Consider the following 19,761-nt stretch of genomic DNA (forward strand, 5'->3'; position numbering starts at 1 on the left):
CAGTATTGGAATAGAATCAGAAGGTAAGAAAGAAGCAGCCATGAGAAGAACATGGGAATTTAATTCTAGGGAGAACAAACAGCTAGGACAAAAGCCTCAAAATCTGGGAACGAGTTCAGTGTGTTAGATGAACAGAAAGAAGGCACATGTGATAGATGTATAGTGTGTATGGGAGGACTGGAAAAGGAGCTTCTGGAAGTAGGTAGGTAGCAGTCGGTACCTACTACCTATATGAGGTGAGGGCATCTTTTCTCTCGTTTCAAAGGAACTGAGGGATGGTGGTTGGTCCTGACTTCCTGATGCCATTTAGTACCTAGAATGGCCAGGGGAGACTAGTGAATCTGCTGTTGGTTAGCTCGGTGACTCACAAAGTACCCAGGACCCCCAGATCCATACCCTGGGTAACTCCAGACCCATCTGTCTCTCTGTCAAGTCTTGTGGAGCCTACCTGTGTGTCCACTGACAGGTTGAGATACCTGTCTGTCTATCCTCTGGGTCCCAACAGAGCAAAGACAATGATTATCCACATGAACACCTGCCCAAACCAAGTAAGCACCCTTAAAAGTTAATCCTATTTCATCTTAACATTCACACAGGAAGATCGTTTGGTATATGCAGATGTTTTCTTAATAGAGGGTTAGTTTGAAAGGAATATATATGTCAGGGCAATGTGGCCTAAATTGGCTGTTGAAAAAATATGCATCTAAATGAGAACATGTTTAGCCTGTCTAACTGTTTCGTGACATGTTCTTATTAGTATTATTGACATTCAATTAAAGTAATAAATGTATGTGATATACGACCCTGTGGTTAAGTGTACACAGGATAAAACAGCTGACAGATTCAGTCATTTTGATTCAGTTCCATAAATGTTTTGATTCATTAAACATTGGGTCAAACCAATCCTTAGTACCAGACAAGGAAAATGAACAGATAATAAAATATTTTTAGGGTGTTGGAAACAAAACAAAACAAAACCTTTCAGATGTTGTTGATATTACTAAAGTTACATTAGATACAAAGAATTTAAGATTCATTCCACCAAGTTTTATAGTAAGCAGTCATTTAAAGAAAATGTCCTTCTTTCCCCACCTGGTTGCTGTGTTTAGACATAGCTCACCACAGCAATTATGGGTATTGTTGGAAGCTTGCTAAGTTGTCATCTTGCTGTGGTTTGGTGAAGTCAGGGCCTAAGAGCAGGTGGAGAGAGGAGGAAGATGGGGAAAGGTGTCTTTTAACAAAGAAGAGGCAACTCAGTGGGAGTGGAGGCTGGCAATCTGCTAAACGGAAATGAAAGGAAATTCTTCATTTCTAAATGGTTCATTGACCCATGATAATAAAGCAGCCTTGCCAAAGAAGGATAATTATCTTTTTAAGTATCTGATGCCCTGTGGGTGAAGCCTTCCCTTCCCCTCTCTTGAAAAATGAACTCAGATTAAACCACTGCTCCTTTTCCTAGTTTACCATTGACATGAATTTCCTGATTATGAGCAAAATTAATCAGTTTCCCTTTCAGCTTTCCCTTTCCCTACCAGCTCCCCCCCCCCACCCCTCCCTTCTCTTATGGAAATTACGCCCACCCAGCTGAGTTCAGTGCATTTCCTTCCCTTTGGGCTCTGAATCCTACCAGTGTGGTAGGCTAAAATGCTTGCAATTCTGGTGTGACTAGCAATTGTAGAATTGAGATTTTATTATGCCCCATAGGTGCCTAGCTTCAGGCAAAGCACACCGTTTTAAAACAACAAGAAAAAGGAAAAAAAGAAAGAAAGAAACCAAAAAGAATATCTGAGCACTTTTTTCTCCTGCTGGTACCTGAAAACTAAATAAAATTTAATGTATTCCCATGTGCGTATATATGTATGCATGCATGATTGCACGTGTAGCTGCATGTGTATGAGGAATTCAAATACGAGGACAACTGAAATGTTATTGATGATGTAACATTGAATGTTAATTTGTCACCAGCAAATGATCAAACTTAGATTCTTTTTCTCTAGCTCTTATTTGTTCAGGCCAATAGCATAAATATGTTGACTTGTCTCACTTCTAGAATGAACTGAGATGGTTTTGTTTGTAGAAGTAAAAAATCCCTTTTCTTAAATGTTCTTCAACTGGCTTCTAGAATTCTTAATAATCAATTGGAGGAACACTTGTCATAAAATGGTTAACCACATGGCACATCTCTTATTATAAATGAAGTTCACTGTACGTTTTCAGAATGTCTGCTCTCCTTTTAAACATAAATAAAACAACTACTATTGTGTTTTCATTACACATTTCTCTCAAGAGATATTGAAATTAAAATTTTAATTGTGATACTCTCCATAGAGAAACTGACTGGATATTTTGCTTGTTTTTCCAACCCAGTGCCTTTGGCTGTTTGAGAAGATGGAGCTTTCGAATTGGGGTCAGGAGATAATGGTCCAGAATAGATTTTGCCTCTTGGCATAATTATTTCAGCCAGCACTTGAGTCTCTCTGAACATTAATGCCCTTTTCTCTTAAAAGAATTTCTTTAGCACACCACTGCTTCTCTTTCAAAGTATAATTAACCATGTTTGTAAGCTCCTTTTTGAACTTCTTGGAGTTTGGTGGTTGGTAAATATTTGTTCTTTTATTCCTTAGTCTTTGAGAGTTCAGGCCCTGGGCCAAGGGGATTCAATACTGTGGGTATAAACTTGTTGGTAAAAATCCTACCCAAAGCAAGCAAAGTGTGCCTTAACAGAACTCACTGCAGATGTCCTCGTGTGTCCCCTTCGGCCAGTGGAGCGCTTCCGAGACCTGCGTCCAGATGAAGTGGCAGATTTGTTCCAGGCAACCCAGAGAGTCGGGATGGTGGTGGAGAAGCATTTCCAGGGGACTTCTCTCACATTTTCCATCCAGGTGAGTGTCTAAGTAGCTCAGAAATTGTTTTTCTTCCTTTTCAAATCCTGGCATTGAGCTCTCTCTCTTTTAAGCTGCCGTCTCACTGGTAAGGCAGCTGTCATTGTTCATGTCTTAAATAATAGCAGAAAAAGATGTAATCCAGGACCACCCTCGTATCCATTGTCCCAAGGTGGACTGTAGAATATCAGCCGAGGCACTGTCTGCAGCATTGTTTACAAAACAAATGAGAGTAACAGACAAGTGATTTAATGGGCATTCAGGCATTTCAGATCTTCTACTGGAACTGGGGCTGGACAGCTCATGTTCATTCCAGGGCAATTATATTTTGAGCAGTGCATGGACTTAGCCCTCCTCTACGTCAGTGTAGTAGAGAGATGCAAGTTGGTTGGGACCTTGCCCTCAGAGGGCTCCTTTTTCTCTTTAACTCAATCTGCAGTGATTGATTATGGATTGGTATGATGCTGTATCAAGTATTCTGTGTGGCCTGCTTCCCAGGAAAGAGATGACATACCCCAGTCACTGGAGATCTTTAGGCACAGGCTGAGCCAAGTGGAGAAGGAAGTCTATGGTGAGTCATCAGCTATGGGAATTGAGCAAATCAATAGAACATGTCCTATGCCCTTTCAGATCCCCCATGGGAAGAGCTAGGGGTATCAATGCATAATTAAAGTCCTTAGTGGCCTTGACATTGGATGACTCTGCAGTAACCCTTTGGAAAGAATTGGCTGGTTCTGTAATGTGAGACCTTGCCCTCAATGCTTTAGTTACACAGAATATTTACCATCCTTCAACTACCCTCTTTGCTTTCCAGCCATAGACTTTCAAAGAAACAGATAGAGAAGACCACTGTTTTCAAGTTATGAAAGGCTTTGACTAAAAATGCTCCTAAATGCTTCTTTACAAAGTTTTTGCTGTCATGTCTGTGTTGAGAGTAAACTTCCCTCTGAAATATGGTGTGTGTGTGTAGGTGTGTGTCTGTATGTGTGTTTGAGTCACTTTTGTGCAAGCAATTAAGCTCAGGGTGGGTTTATCAAGCTTACGCTACAAATCATGTTTCCAGAGAGTGGCTGAAGGCAACTGTCAGTGTTAAAGGAAATACTAGAAAAAAATTCACCTTCACTGAAAATGGCCAGTGCTAGTAGTTATCTAATGTGATTTACTCAAAAGTGAATTCCATAAACAAAGGAACTGACTTGTGCATAGCACTTGGAGTACTTTTGTATATGCAGTGTCTACAAAACTTTTCAAACTTTAACCAGAGTATGGTGTTTATTTATTCCACAGTCAAGTGAACCTCGCACCTCATGGATACATACGTAGATAAAGGAAACCCAAGTTTTACAAAACAACATTTACCCATCCTGTGTACTCTAATAGTTTTTGTTGTATTATCTGATTTGGTTTTAGTGCTGATCACAACCCATTAAGCTGACTTCATGACCCACTAATGGACTGTGACTTCAAGTTTGAAAGCCATTTATACACAATTCTGGCCACAGCGGGACAAACATTCTTACCCATTGGTCTGGGCCACAGAGATAGAAAGACTTGCTAAAAGTTGCAAAGTTCTAATTCAATTCTATAATTTTCCATCATAGACACTGCCTGTTCTAGTATCTCAAACCAACTGAGCACTTGCTTTTGCTTTGTCTTGTGACTGATGTCTGGGCAAATCAGCTCATTTTCAGCTAAACAAATGGTTTTGTTGGTTTTGAAAATCTGAGAGAAGGAACCAGGAATGGGAAAAGGGCCCAACTACAGTGAATGCTCCTACTTTTTCCCTCTAAGGTCAGGACAGCCAGAGAGAGCCCACTCTTGGGTGGTCTTCCCATATAAGACAGCCCATATTCCTACTTAATGGATTATGTTTACAGCAATTTTTTTTTTGAGTAGAGACTTATAGTAACCAGACATTAATTAAACTACCTCTGATTTAAAGATAATCAAAAGGTGCAATAATTTACCTCCTCAAACATTTTCAACCTTCCTTTAATGCAATTAAAGCCATAGCCAAGAGCAAAGAGCATGAAAAGTAGCAAGAGGGTTGGCTCCCTGGATAATTTATACCATTTTTATACATAACTTCTCACTTACTCTCAGGCGGAAATGGAGAACTGTCTGGTCCCACACATTTGAAGTGAATGGTTCCCATGAGAATACTATAAATTAACACACAATGAAATTGGATCTAAATTATTAACGGGAGGTATTTCTGAATAAGCAGGAGATACCATCTATCTGTTATCACCTCTGTTATTTATCTATTTTTTTTCTCCTACTTCTAGGATGGCCCTGAAGCCGGGCAGACTGTGAAGGTGAGTGCTTATTACATGCATACAAATTAATAAGGGGCAATTATGAGAACTAATAAAAATCACACTGAGCCATTTGCAGCACATTGCTGGTTCATTATGTTATCTTTGAGGTCAGAGAGACCCTCAGTGTTGGAGCCATAAATCTTGACATTATAAACTATGCCAAGCAATATGTTTCCCATTAGTTTACAAGGCATTTACCTTTTGTTGTAAAATTATTCTTGTGTAAATGCTAAAACAGAAGCTAAATCAAGAAGTCCTAAAACAGAAACTGAAGTCAAAAGGATTCAAGTGAGGTAGTATCTCAGAAACAGCATGTGAGCCCTGTGTGGACTGGCAGGTCCCATTTGAAGCTGACATATCTTTGACAGGCCTTCTGGTTCTTCACACAGCCTCCTCATTCTTGAGCGACAGGCTAAGCGAGTTGTTCTCCATGTGCTAGCTCTTTTCTCCTTCTCTCCTTCTCTCCACCCACACACCTATACTTTTCCTCCCTTTGTACTTAATGCTAAAGTTCTAACCTAATGGAGTCAGTGGAGCTCGAAGATGGGTTTTTAAGTGTGCTAAAAGAGGAAAGGAGGATTTATTAGGATACTCTCTACTTTCCTAGTAAAGTAAAATAAAAGAATAAAACTTTGGCTGATGCTGAGGCTGGGTTTCAGCCCCCTTCATACAAATGCAAATTCCTCTGCAGTTAGGTCCTATGCCCAAATCACAGAAATGGCTATTTTTTTCAGTGCTAGAAATCAGAGGGAAGTTGAACTGGGGTGCTAATGTTATACTTTGCAAAATAAGGTTTATGACTGCGAGACTGGCTATGAACGGACAACGTAATGCTTGGCACAAAACAGCACCAAAAAAACACAGTCTCTTTTTGGTATTAGTTTGCATATGGCTTTACTGTTTAACATAGCTACCGTGGGACTTTTAAAAGTACTTTGGGAAGTCCTCCTAAGGAGCAAATGTTCTATAGGGACTGCCACCAAATTCCTTACGATAAAAAGGAGCTGTCCTCCTGATTGCTCCAGACACATGATGTAATAGGGACAGAGGGGACTCGCCTCTTTCTTCCACCCCACTGTCCACCCCCTATGCCAGGCTTCTAAATATGTAGACACCAAAAAGAGTATAATGAGTAGCTTCTTTTTGAAATTCATTCATCCTTCCTTATTTTCTCTTTTCTTTTCTTTTCTTTTCTTTTCTTTTCTTTTCTTTTCTTTCTTTTTAAGAGAGAGAGCATGAGCAGGGGAGGGGCAGAGGGAGAGGGAGAGAGAGAATCTTAAACAATTTCCATGCTCAGTGCAGAGCCTGATACAGGGCTTGGTCTCACAAACTGTGAGATAATGACATGAGCCAAAATCAAGAGTCAGAAGCTTAACCGACTGAGCCACCCAGGCGTCCCCTGAAATTGTTTCATGAACTACAAAGCACAAAGTTTAAATCTGGTTGCTAGTTTTTTTTTTTTTTTTTTTTTAAACTCAGTATGTAATTGTCAATCCTGACAACACCAGATTTAGGTACTGAACGCACTATCTGATGGAATTCGTTCAAATATGGAAGTATGTCTGTAGGAACACAGCTAATAACAGGGGAGCATGTACAAACTAGATCAAATGAAATGCACAGATTGATAATAGGTACATATTAAACACATTTAAAGCTTATATGTGTATATATAGGTAATATAATCTCACAATTTCATTTTGGTTCTAAATGAAGGATTAAAATTATGTTCTATATAAGCAGGCGTTGAATAGAGACAATAAGTAGATAAGTGGCTTCCAGCAGCTGATGAAAGGAGGGCATGGGGAATGACAGCTAAGGGGTAAGGGTTTCTTTTTTAGGGTGATGAAAATGTTGTGGAATTAGATAGTGGTGATGTTCATGCTGCATTATGAATATTCTAAAACCTACTGAAATGTATATTTTAACATGGAAAATGTTATGGTATTTGAATTGTATCTCAATTAAGAATAGTAATAAAACACAGTAAAAGAAAAAAAAAAGTCACCAAACACCAAGTCTAGCAGAACTGCGCACTCTGGCTAAGGACTTTCTGATTCTAACAGTGACTACTTTTTTGATGTCCCCGGTTATCCAACCAAAAAATGTTCACAGTTTTGTCAGCTTCATTGGTGAGGATGATGGAGTAATTCTTGGCCTATAGGACTTATATATGAATTGTTGAATGTGATTATTATCACCATCACCACTGTTACTTAGTATAAGTTAATATTTTTTAACAATTCTATATTTTTTAATCAGTAGATTGTATTGCTTTGGACATCTTTCAGCTGTTTCCAGCCTAATCACAGAATTCCCCCAATATGAATTTGGCGGGGGGGGGGGGGGGCTGCATCTTAAATCCTTTGTAGATGATAAAATGGCTAAAAGAGAACAACCATGCACATGCATATGAAAACCTATGTGTATGACACATAGGTGTATGTGAGTGTGTGTATGACACAGTTGTGAAAACTGTCCTTTTAGGCCAACTTTGCATATGTGATGTTGTCCAATCTATGTTTTTCCAAGTGCAATCCTTATACTACCTGCATAAAAATTAATTTTGGTGTTTGTTAAACCACAAAGAAGTGGACTCTTAGTTCTTATGCTAAATCAATTGATTTAGAATCTTTGTGGTTTGGGCTTGGGAATCTTCGTTGTGAACCAGCACATAATATGAGTCTTTTCAGAGTGTGGCTGTTCCTCAGTCTTGTTATTTTATGCTGATAAAATAGCTGGTAATGGCCACATACCCCTGCCGTGTGGAAACCAGCCATATAAAAGCCAGCCCCTCCAGGGAGCAAGGCAGCACCTTCAATATTCAGCTGTCTGGTTCTGAAAACTGCAGTGCAAGACTGAACATTTCATGTTTTGAAATTCACACAGTTGTGCATTTCAGGGTAGCATTTGACAGCCTGCCGCGGAAAGCGCAGTGACTGTTGGCTTCGTCTTTGCCTGTGTGTCTGACTCTTGGTATTCTGCCCAATGTCTGGGTTCGAAACCATTTGTGTCTCATGCCGGGTGGTAATAACAATAAGCCCAGTAATGATCTCTTCCCCTGAAGCAACTGTTGTTATTGTTAGTGAAGGTGTACCACTGAGCTAGACACTTGAACGTGGTGCCACTTTAGGGCTTTTTGTTTGTTTGTTTCAGGGGCTTTAAATTCTGCTTTGCAAAGAACAAGGGTGGGCTTGCTTACTCAGTAAGTGATTCATAGCAGGAAGGGGAAATATGGAAGTAAAAAGTCACCTCTTACGTTTCAGTTGATTATTCAGTCTCCTTTTGAATTTAAAAGTAGTAGAGTGCTGCTATTTACCCAGTGATCATTGCAATGATTTGAATGTCCTGCAGTCTTGAGAAACAACCTCTTTTTTTCTGGTTTTAGGCATGTATTGCAATATACATATACATGTATATACATATCGCTGTATATACATATACATGTATATACAGGTACAGCCATATGTTGCTGTATTGTTAGTCTTTTCTGACCCCCATCACCCATCTGAAGTGGCTCTGCTCAATAAAGCCTTTATTCCCTATCTTGTTGCCTTATTTGATTTCCTTCAAGGCATTCTTCACTGTTTTTTTAATTTGTGTGGTTATTTTTGTTTCTGTACCTGTTTCCTTAGTCCCTCAAGAATGTAAGCTGTTTTGAGGACTTGCATTTTGCCACTGTCTACGATGGCTCTTTCGGGTGGCCCGGGGAAAAGAATGGGGAAGATAATGGGTCTTTGCTTGAGAGAGCAAATCTACTCGTAAGTTTCTGATGTGAATGAACATGAAGCAGCAGATGATATGTACTTGTATTTCAGTGCGTAGTCAGGGCTCTGTCTGAGTTTCCTGGGATTTTTGTCAAGAATCTCCTATATCTCAGGCATCACTGACAAAGACCAGAATTTCCACTCATCAGGTTGCCAAACCATATTCCAAAATGTAATTTCAACTAGCCAAATCATTAAAGGCAGTGCTCGGTCTTTTAAAAGGGATGCTCCATAGTAAGTTTAATGTGAGCTACCTTTAAGAGAAATTAATATGTGCATCTTTGGGGGGAGGGTGTTTTAGGTATATTAAAGAGAGAAATTTATGGCAGGCAGGCAATCTGGAATCTCATAAGAACTATTTATAGAATGTGCTTGTTTATCCTTTTTTGTGGTTATGGAATTGAATCCCCTACTTAGATAGTTCATTTTATAATATTAAGGCAGTGGGAAGTATCTTAATAACTATTGATATATTAGCAATTACTTTTCAGATTGCTTAAGAAAGAACAAGAAAAGGAATTCTTTGAAAAAGTGTGATTTAAAAATTAAAATAAAGATAAAAACAACTGTTCCATTCACTGAAGGGTCTCTATGGTCCTAGAAGAGATTTTCCACGTAGAGATTTGGTAATCATTTCAATTCATGAACATAGAGGATATTGTAGCTCTTCATGAAGTTCAGTAGTTAATGCACTTTGGCGTCAATCAGAGGTTCCATGGGAATATTAGGTCTATTATTTTACTGTTTGACTTGGGCAAGACTCTTAGCATCTCTGAACGTCTTCGTCTTCACTTTTCTTTCTTTTTTTAAAAAATTTTAATTTTTAAAAAATTTTTTTAGAGAGAGACAGAGACAGAGCATGAGCACGGGAGGGGCAGAGAGAGAGGGAGACACAGAATTTGAAGCAGGCTCCAGGCTCTGAGCTGTCAGCACTGAGCCTGACATAGGGCTCAAACTTGTGAACCGCGAAATCATGGCCAGAGCCAAAGTCAGACGCTCAACCAGCTGAGCCACCCAGGTGCCCCCCACTTTTTAAAAATTTTCTAAAAATTATTTTTATTTCATCTTCAGTTTTAAAATGGAGGGAACCCTGTCTATTGTATTGAGTGATGATGAGGAGAAACCAACATGAATAGAGAGCCTAGCCCACTATCCCTGGGACCTTGTTCATGTCTCTTAATATTAATCTTACCCTCAGTTTTCTTATGTTTCTTTTGTAACATAGGCAAAGACTGGGCTTTAGGGGAATATACTTGGCATTGAGATTGTGGCCTTGATGAGTTCACAGTTATACACTGAATTGTCACTGTTGACTTTTGCCATTTTGCTTAAACTCTTGAGAAAGCTTTCTTCTGGTAAGAGGACTTGTGCTGTTTGAATACTGACTTTGAATTTATTACAAAAGTGACCAGTTGAACATTCAGAAATCCACCTTAATAATTGGGGGGAAAAATCTCTACCCTGATATATTTTTTTATCCGCTGCTCTACTCCTATGGTAATGGGTAAGTCATGGTTCTAAACCGACAGTATACTTCACAGTTACTTGAAATAGGTTTTCACAAAATAGAAACCTGCCTGCCCCCTATGCTGATTCAGTAGGTCTGGTGTGGGACCCAGGACTCTGCATTTTAACAGACACTAGGTGATTCCCATGCACACCTTATTCCAGTGCACAACTTAGCAAAGAAGTGATGAGAAGATATGGAGGACTTTCAACAGAGCTCCTTGCTTTCAACCCAAATGAATTCCTAAAATTTGGTGTGCACCGAATGGAGAAAGTGACATTTTGAGAGTAAAAATGATTTTTCTTGACTGTTATTTATTATTTTCATAATGAAAGAAATTTCACAAGAGTTGTAATTTGCTGGAGAACTTTTATCCTTTGCTTAAAGCCATGATAGAAAGTGCCTTGCCTATGTTTATGCCTAATGCCTGCATTTACTGCCTGAAAAATTAGTATTTTAAGGATGTGGTAGCTTTTCTCTTGTGGAATTGGCTTACAATTTATATCTCTTTTCTCAGAATGAATCCCATTTGCCTGAATTTGGCAAACCAAAAACAATTTCAGTGCTCAGGTCGGGATGAGTTTGTTATCCTTCTGGGGACTTGGGGACAAAACTTCTGGTCCCTGGGTCTATCGGCAGGAAAAGGGACCATGAGCCTGCCTGTCTCCTATGGGAAAGTTCCTCTCTTCTACTAAGCCTCAAGCCTTCTTCTAAGTAGGTATCAAATCATTGTGTATGTGTGTGTGTGTATTTATTTTGAAATGATTGATTTTGATTTGCATGATGTCATGAAAAAACACTGAAAGAAAAATTAACCAGGCGTTAATTAACCAGGTGTTTTCTGCTTACTATGTGTTTTTTATTTTCTCTGTCCTTTCACTGTCACAGGCAACTTCGGTGGATGGGTTGAGGGATTCTGGAAATGCAGTGAGGATAGAGGGAAAATGGCATCAGCATTCCAACATACTCATGGAGAGACAGATGACCTGGTTTCAGTCCCAGAACTGTCACCTACCAGGTGTATGACCCAGCAAAAGTTAACCTTTCCTAGCCCCACCATCCATTTATAAATTGATAACACGAGGGCCTCAGTGATACCCTTCCTCCTAGGGGTGTTGCAAAGACTAAATGGCTTAATGCATGTAAGTGTTTTCAAAACAGTACTTGGCATGCAATACATCTGAATAAATGTTTGTTCTAGTTTTATAATTTTCACTGAATCCTCATAACCCTCAAAAGTAGGCATTGATATTTGACATGTGAGGAAACCGAGGTTTATAGAGGTAGAGTAACAAATCACACCATACACGACTGGCAGGTAGTAGAGCAAAGATTCAAACCCAGGCCTGTCTGAGAGCCCCTCTCCATTATATCATGCAGCCAGCTGTTCCTAAAAGCACCTTGTACCCAATAAGCACAGGGGAAGATGCACAAGGAGAGGTTTTGTAAATATATTTCCACCCATAACACAAATTAATTTGCATTATTTTTCTCTGATTAGAATAATATTGGTTTCTCCCTAAAAATACCCACAGGATTCTCTCTGTTTAACTTTATTATACAGGTAAAGGTCAACTAAACTAAATGCTGTTTTATTACTGTATGCCAGTTTATAGCAGAATTATATGTTTTAGGTGTTTAATTTTTCATTAGTGCTACCAAACAAATTTCTTTAGTAATTGGAGGCCCTGACATAAGCAAAGTGGATATTTGGCTGTTAAATTTACTTTGGGATACGTAGCACAGAAATGAGGCAGATACACTCTTAATGTCAATGTTTTATAGATCTCTGTAGACTGTCTTTTACACCTGATGTTCAGTTTGGGGGTTTTATTTAATCACTGTCAAGTGAAATATCCTGTGAAAAGCAAAGTGCTCTGTAGACCCTAAAATGCTACATAAATGTAAGGTGTCATTATTCAGAGTCACTTTCTTAACTCTGTTGATGCAGTAAGGGCTGTCACTCACTGTTGTCATTTTAGTGTGGAATAGTAGGTGCTCAGTAAGTAATCACTGAAGGAATTTCTCTCTTGGTATTTTGCTCTGTATGTTTCTAGCCTGGGAAATAACGTGTATAATTCTCTAATTCCATTTAATTAGATCATTGTAGGTTTAAAGTTTTCAACCTGTGGCATGTAAATAATTAGCTTGGCCAACATTTGAACAAACAAACAAACAAAAATCAAGGCGGCAGGGGGGAATGAGAGAAAAGGCAAAATAAACTCAGCCTGATCATGTGATGAGGATTCAGTTTTGATGAAATGTAAGTGTTCATGTCAGTCTCAGTAGATGAGCCATTTGTCATAAACCACACCACACACCTTAAATGTAGACTGAGGGGTGAATGTCCATTAAATAATGTGTGGTTTGGTTGAAACTGGACATTGTAGCTGAATCAGATACAGATGATATTACAAACTTCTATTTCAGGAATTATTAACAGCAGAAATAACAAAATACAGAGGCAGATTACTTTTAGGCTATGTATCTTAACTGTAAAAATGCAGATGGGTAATATTGCTTAGAGATATGGACACAAAGAGGGTTGGGATTCCCTCACGTAGAAACATTAAGGAGAAGGAGCGCACCGTGGGGTGTCACAGGTATCCAGTAGCCTTCAACTCCATAGATCTCTTTTATTTTTAAGATGGGTAATGTGTACCCATTTGTTCATCACATTATTTATATTTTGTAATATCACTGATATTTTAAATGTATTTTCAAAAGAAATATACAGCTTTGTCTATACTTTTTATTTCACAGGGGTCCCACTGAAAGGTTTTCCATCAATAAATGACTATTATAATTCATTCTTATTCCTTTATTATCTTTAGCAAATAACTGATTCTCACACCTATGTTCAATTCTCTGATAATGGAGCCCATAATATAGATTTCTGAAAAGCCCGCAGTTGATTTTGATGTTGCCCAGATTTAGGAACAGCTGTTTTCATATATTTCTTTTTTTTAAGTTTTTTTTTAATTTATTATTTTGAGAGAGAGAGAGAGAGCGTGCATGCACAAGCATGAGAGAGGTAGAGAGAGGATCCCAAGCAGGCTCTGTGCTGTCAGCATGGAGCCTAATGTGGGGCTCAAACTCACAAATTGCGAGATCATAACCTGAGCCAAAATCAAGAGTTGGACACTGAACCAACTGAGCCACCAGGCACCCCTTAACATATTTCTATAAATACATTTTGATTCTTGGTCAAAGTGGCCTAGGCTTGATTCTTGCTGCCATATCCATCCTAAATCATTCAGTCCCTTGAAGGGGCTCCTCTTTGCCTTTTATGCTGAAACCATCAGTAAATTAATTCTTAAGATACAAAAGCAGCTGGAATAGTAAGGATTTGATGACTAAGTCTGGGTCAAATGCAAACCAGGTTAATGAATAATGGACATGGCAGCCTGCAGAGCTCCAGAAATGGAAGAATTAGAATAATGACCTTCCTAATGACATTTAAGTGAAAAATTCTGGGTTGGTGAGAATCTGTAATGGCCCTTGGGCTAAACACAGTGAAAATTCTGCCCCCCCCCCAGTATGAATTATGTTAGTGCTGGGAAAGGATAATTTTGAAATCTTCACATGCCGCGAGGCATCAGTACTACACCTGCGGTCTCCTAGAGGATTCCCTTTCTAGAGAGGCTATTCATCTCCCAAGCTCAGGAAAATTGAGGTGTACATCTCTGGAAGCCTCCTGAGTCATATTAATCCCAAACCTCAGGGAGAAGAGACAAAACTGATGGTCTGGAATCCCTCTGGGCTCATTCTACATACAGATGATACTTTGGGGTGCTGGTAATGAAAACTCTCCTTTCTTTCCCTGGTAGCTTATTCTCTTAAATAAGCCTCTCTTGTTCCTGATGTTACATGAAAAGTCAACATGAAGTTGTTTAGGTTGTTGATCTTGCCCAAAGTGGTTTAGAAGAATAAACATTGTTGAATGAACAACGTGAACTCACCAAATACTCTTTTACTTCGTGGTGAAATCCATTTATCCTAATGTTCACATCCAAATATCCCACCATAGGGTCTATATATCAGTACTTGTTACCTGAAAAATGTTTTCTTACCGTGCTTTGTATACCGGGACTGTGATAAACAACCCAGCAGGGCCTTTTATTTGTTTCAATTCATCTGTTGGTTGTAAATGGTATAAATTCCTAGATGTAATCAGGTTCTAGCAGTATAATTTTGACAAAACGATTCATCCATGGAAGGAGTAAATATGATTCCAAGATCAGCTCTGCCATCAGATGACCAGAGATGAGAGTCACCCTCGAGGAAGAAACTCAGAGCCTGGATAACTCAGAGAATCCCAGAAGGGCAAATGACCTTGGAAGGTACATGGTGTCATCACAGGTTGTGCAAATGATCCCTGTCAGTAGCCTTTAAATTGGTCTGTCATCTTCCTCTCTCTCTCTGGAAACCCAGTGCACACTGCAGGAAACACTTCTAGTTTTATACAACTCCAATCTGTGGTTGACAATGAGCATCTCCTCACTACCAAAGGTATCCTGTTCCTAACTCCCAAGGAGTGAGCATTCTGTCTGCTCATGTTTTATTATCTAACATTCTGTTGTTATTTTAATTTATTCTTCCAGTGTCTACTATGTTCCAGGTATTGTCACAGGCCCTGGCAGACAAAGAAGAGTGAGGCATAGTCCCTATCTTTAAAGGCAGTCTCTGAAATAAGTGCTAGAGTAGAAGAAGACTGAGAGGTTGTGGGAATTTTGTAGTGCCTATGAATCCCTCTCCCAAGAAGGGTTTATTGAGCACCTACTATACTTAGGTGCTGCCAGGCACTGGGGAGCCATGGAAGAACAAGCAGCCAAGGAACAGCCCTCACCCTACTTGTCTGACTTCTCTACACCCAATGAACGCATAAAATAATTGCAAGCTTTGAGCAGTATTAAAAAGGCAGTACCATGGTGCTGTGAAAGGAAGAACATGGAGGGAGGAAAGGTGGTGGAGTGGCCAGCAAAGTTCTCCTGGAGAGGTAAACTGAGACCTGAGAAATGATAAGGGTCTATCCGGATGGAGAGCTGTGGAAGAAAGAGTATTCTGGGCAGAAAGAGATAGAAGTGATGAGCTTGGGACGTTCTAGGAGATGATTGAAGTCCTTGGGGGCAGGAATTTGGGGGCAGAGAGATGTGAACAAGAAACCAGTTATGCCAGGCCTTGTACACCCTGGTAAGGGGTTGTAATTCAATTTTTAATGTGTTCAGTGTTTGGATTATATTCCAAGGGCAGAGGGTATTTCATGTGTGCCACATGTGATGGGTCACCTTAATTAATTTGGCTTTTAAGTTTCTAAGTCCAGTTTTCCAGAACTTGAATAATTTTGTCTCATATCTATCTTGAGCACTATGGTTGTCTTCCTGGCTTGTTTTCTTTATTCCTCCATTATTTAGCAGTTAAGAAGTCAGGGTGTGTTTTAATCCATCTGAATATTGGATTCACATCTAGCTACAGGTGTGAACCCTGTTTGGTGTAATTCAGGAGCCAGCAAACTTTATCATACATGTCCAGAGAGTAAGCATTTTAGGCTTTTGGGGCCAGGTGTTACAATACCCTTGCCTTTGCAGCATGAAAGCCGCCAAAGAAAATATGTAAATAAATTTGCACAAATAAATGTGGCTGTATTCCAATAAAACTTTATTTAAAAAAAACAGGCCATGGGCCAGATTTGTTCCAAAGGCTGTAGTTTCCTCATCCCTGCCCTAAGCCATTTCTCTCTGCCAACTTATGAGTTCAGTTAACCCTGACCTAAGCCACCTAAGGATTCCATTCGCTTTAGGGATGGTTGTTCCCAGCCTCATGGAGAACTTGTATCCATTGTCTGTGGGTAGGGATATGAATAAGGAAGCAGTAACCCTGACAGTTGCAACAACTATCTTAGGATTCATGGGTCATTCTGCTATAGAGTGAAGCAGATACTGAGTGTGTAGTGGCAGAGACAGAAGTTGGACCCTGGGTGACATTACCAGGTTGCTGAATTAACCAGTCCTGAAGTCTGCACCACCTCCAGACTTTTTGGTTAGCTGATCCATTAAAGTTGAAGTTCCTGCTACCTCCAGTGGAAAACATCCTCAACTAGATCATCTGCTCTAAAATATTCATTTATTGTTACTCCTTAATATGCTTAACTGGCAGTTTGCATTAAATGCTTCTGCATATCTGCAATACTCATCACATGCCAGTGGGAATCCTTGAGTGAAAGTTTGAGAATCAATGGCCCTAGAAAAGCTTAACTTCCAATAGGCTCCCTTTGGTGCATGACCACAAGGTAATTCCATTAACTTTAATGATGGTCGTGCTGTACAAAATGGGTCCTGTTAGTCTATTCTTCCCCTTATTTTTTAACATTAAATCTTATCCTGCAGCTAATTCTTCAGGGTAAGATATGTTCACCGATGCCATTCATTTCTTGGCCTTTATTAATATATGCAAGACTCTCTTAGGGAGGGAGTTGGGTACATTAAAAATGAATCCATTGCCCCATTTGTCGACTGTGAGAAAACCCGAGTCAGGGACATCAATGGATTATTATTGATTGTTGTAAGATCCAATAAAATCATAAATATAGCTCAAACAATTACTGTGGCCACATTAGCAAATTATCAAATCTATAACTTTCCTTGGGGCCTGGCCTCAGAGATTTAAATAAAATGCCAGAGGGAGCAAAGTTGTATTTTAGGAATGTGACAAACCAGGGCCAGGATAGAGAAATTTATGATTTAATTTGCTGTGCAATCTAATTGAGAATAACTGTTGGATTTCTAAAAAGCGAACTTTGATTAGGTTAGGCTAGGCACCAGAAATAAACTGGAAATATGGGTCAGTTTATACTTTTCTGAGCGTCTGTCACAAGGGGGAAAGGAAAGTGTTCATTGTGGGGAATGACTTTCCTGGGTGACCTTCTACCCTGCCTTCTGTGTTCTTATTTCCTGTGTTCAGATAATTGCATTATACCTGAGACTAGCTGGCTCTTCCCAGAAACGTGCTTTTTATGCTCTTCACCAAGTGTCAATTTCCCCCCATTTAGAAATAAATCAATTCAGAATGAAATTACCCAGAGCATTCATTTTTCACCATCTAGTAAATGAGCCTCTCTCAAAAACAGGAGGTCCTCCCTTTTTTGGTTCAGGCTTAATAACATCCTCTTCTTACACAGAAGTAGTGCAGAACTGTTGTCCCTGCCTTCTCCCGGCTTTTCATCTTTGGTGGGCTGCTAGGCAGGATTTGCCCTGTAACATGTATATTGGCATGTTCATGGATTCCTTTGCATATTTTCTGAAGATCTAATGGGATGTCGGACTTCCCGGCTTAAATTTCTAATCCACAGCAGGTTGGGAGGGAGCAGCCTGTAGCACCCTATCATCCATTAGCCACTGTAATCATCCATCTGAAGCCCTGGGCTCTGCCTCATGCTGATGACAGGCACACCAGTGGCTAGGTTTTCAGGAATGGATTGGCTCATCTTGCAGCTCACTTCAGGAAAATAGAAAAGCAATTTGCACAAAGATAAAGGAGATTTCATAGTGATCTGGGTAGAGCTGGCTAACGGATTTCTACCGGCAGTCAGCAAAAGCTCGAAAACCCAGCTGAGAAATGATAAATTACTGCTAACTGTCCTAATTATCCCTTGACACTCCATGTTGAAACCTGACTAAATTTTGCTGAAACTTACAAATAGGAAAGAAATTTAAGGTTTAATAAATTACCCATAATAGAAATGCTGGGAGAGAGGGAGGGAGAGAGAGAGACAGAGAGAGAGAGAGAGAGGGAGCAAGCATGATGCCTATAGCAGAGGGCCCGTACTGATCACCCAATGGTTTCTTGAGCCTTAGCAAGAGAAGGTGGGGGAAATGTGTTGAATAAATTGTAATTTTAATTACAAACCTAATTGATTATATTCAGCACACTCATCAGGTTAAGGAAGACGAGGAGTCAACTCCCAAGGTCATTACATTAATCAGACACGGTAAGCATGTAATTGGCGTTGAGTTGTGAACATCACGTTCTTCTCTGCAAACAGCATAATCCACGTACTATTTTTGAAGGGTCGCACACTGACTAACTTTGTTTCTTTATATTTTGGTACAATCATCTTGTACTAACCCATCTTTCATGTGTTATAGTTTCAGCTTTACCTTCATCCATTGTATAAATCCACGTAAAGTCCTTCCAGTGATGGCTAGCTTACTTTTTACCAGCTATCTTATTCCATTTTTAGATGACTTCAGTTAGAAAAATGTATTTTTCCTTTTTCATTTTTTTCTCTTCTTCTTCCTCTTCCACCTTATCTTTTCCTGTGAACCAGCAGTCACAAGACTGGAATCTTTGTTCTTTTCCTTTTCTCTTTGGAGTCTGGGCAGTCTGGTTTAATTCTGTATTTCCTCTCCTTCTCAAAAACCGTATAGGAGTTGGAAGATGTGCTCTTGTCCTTCTACAGAATCATCATTGCCTTTAACTGTGTACATGACCTGGTTTTTACTCCTCTGTCACACTTGTCCCCACATCTGGGTGTTCTCTGCTGATTGTTCTATTTTAAACATGTTGCTGAGAATCACACAGAGGCCTCCAGAGGGCACAGGAGCAAGAGTTTTATGCAGTTCTTGGCACATAGTAGGCTCTGACTAAGTGTTTGTTGGACATGAGGATGGTATAGAGCCTCCGGCCTGGGTGTCCATGCTGCAGATGAAGATTGTCAAAAATTAAATGGTTAGAAAAATCTTGTTGACAGGGACACAGCTGGATGGTGGGTTTTGCTGGTGCCTTTTCATATTTTGAAGACCATGGAATCTGGTCAGTGATACGGGATCCTGTGATGTCAGTACCCTCAAGACCAACTGGGAGGTAAATTGATAGAGATGCTCTTTGTTCTCTCGGTGGACAAATGCTAGCACTGGAATGAAATCTGAGCTAATATTCTTAATTAAGCAGTGATCTGTGGGGGCTCTTTCCACACCAAGGGTGTTTTCCAGAGACTGACTGTTCTCATGTCTAATCCTCACCAAGCTTTCATGCTAATTATTTTCCCTCAAGCAGGCATATAAAAATCACCCAGAATGCTTTGACTCTTTGGGGTGACAATTAGAAGCATAATTTAGTGAAAGGCAGCCAACTCATTAAATTCTGGGAGTTGGAAGGATCATGGAATCTTTGAAGTCTGAAAGCTATAGACTTTTTCTATGGAAAAACTCAGGTATATGCACAAAATATTGTGTTTGCTTGCAGGGGTCTGCTGGCCCCATGACACCGTGTGGATTGCTCCCCTG

General features: G+C 39.7%; 1 protein-coding gene across 10 annotated transcripts in view; it reads left to right on the plus strand.

The window, feature by feature from the left end:
- Positions 1-19,761, plus strand: part of FHIT (fragile histidine triad diadenosine triphosphatase) — a 1,415,554-nt gene that overhangs the window by 1,144,884 nt on the left and 250,909 nt on the right. For all 10 annotated transcript variants that reach the window (XM_058726336.1, XM_058726335.1, XM_058726337.1 and 7 more), the window contains 2 exons: positions 2,737-2,882; positions 5,171-5,200. In XM_058726336.1, the coding sequence (XP_058582319.1) occupies positions 2,737-2,882; positions 5,171-5,200 (176 nt within the window). The remainder of the gene's footprint in view (positions 1-2,736; positions 2,883-5,170; positions 5,201-19,761) is intronic.

This window comes from Neofelis nebulosa, chromosome 4 (assembly GCF_028018385.1).
Source record: "Neofelis nebulosa isolate mNeoNeb1 chromosome 4, mNeoNeb1.pri, whole genome shotgun sequence".
In the NCBI taxonomy this organism is placed as follows: Eukaryota; Metazoa; Chordata; class Mammalia; order Carnivora; family Felidae; genus Neofelis; species Neofelis nebulosa.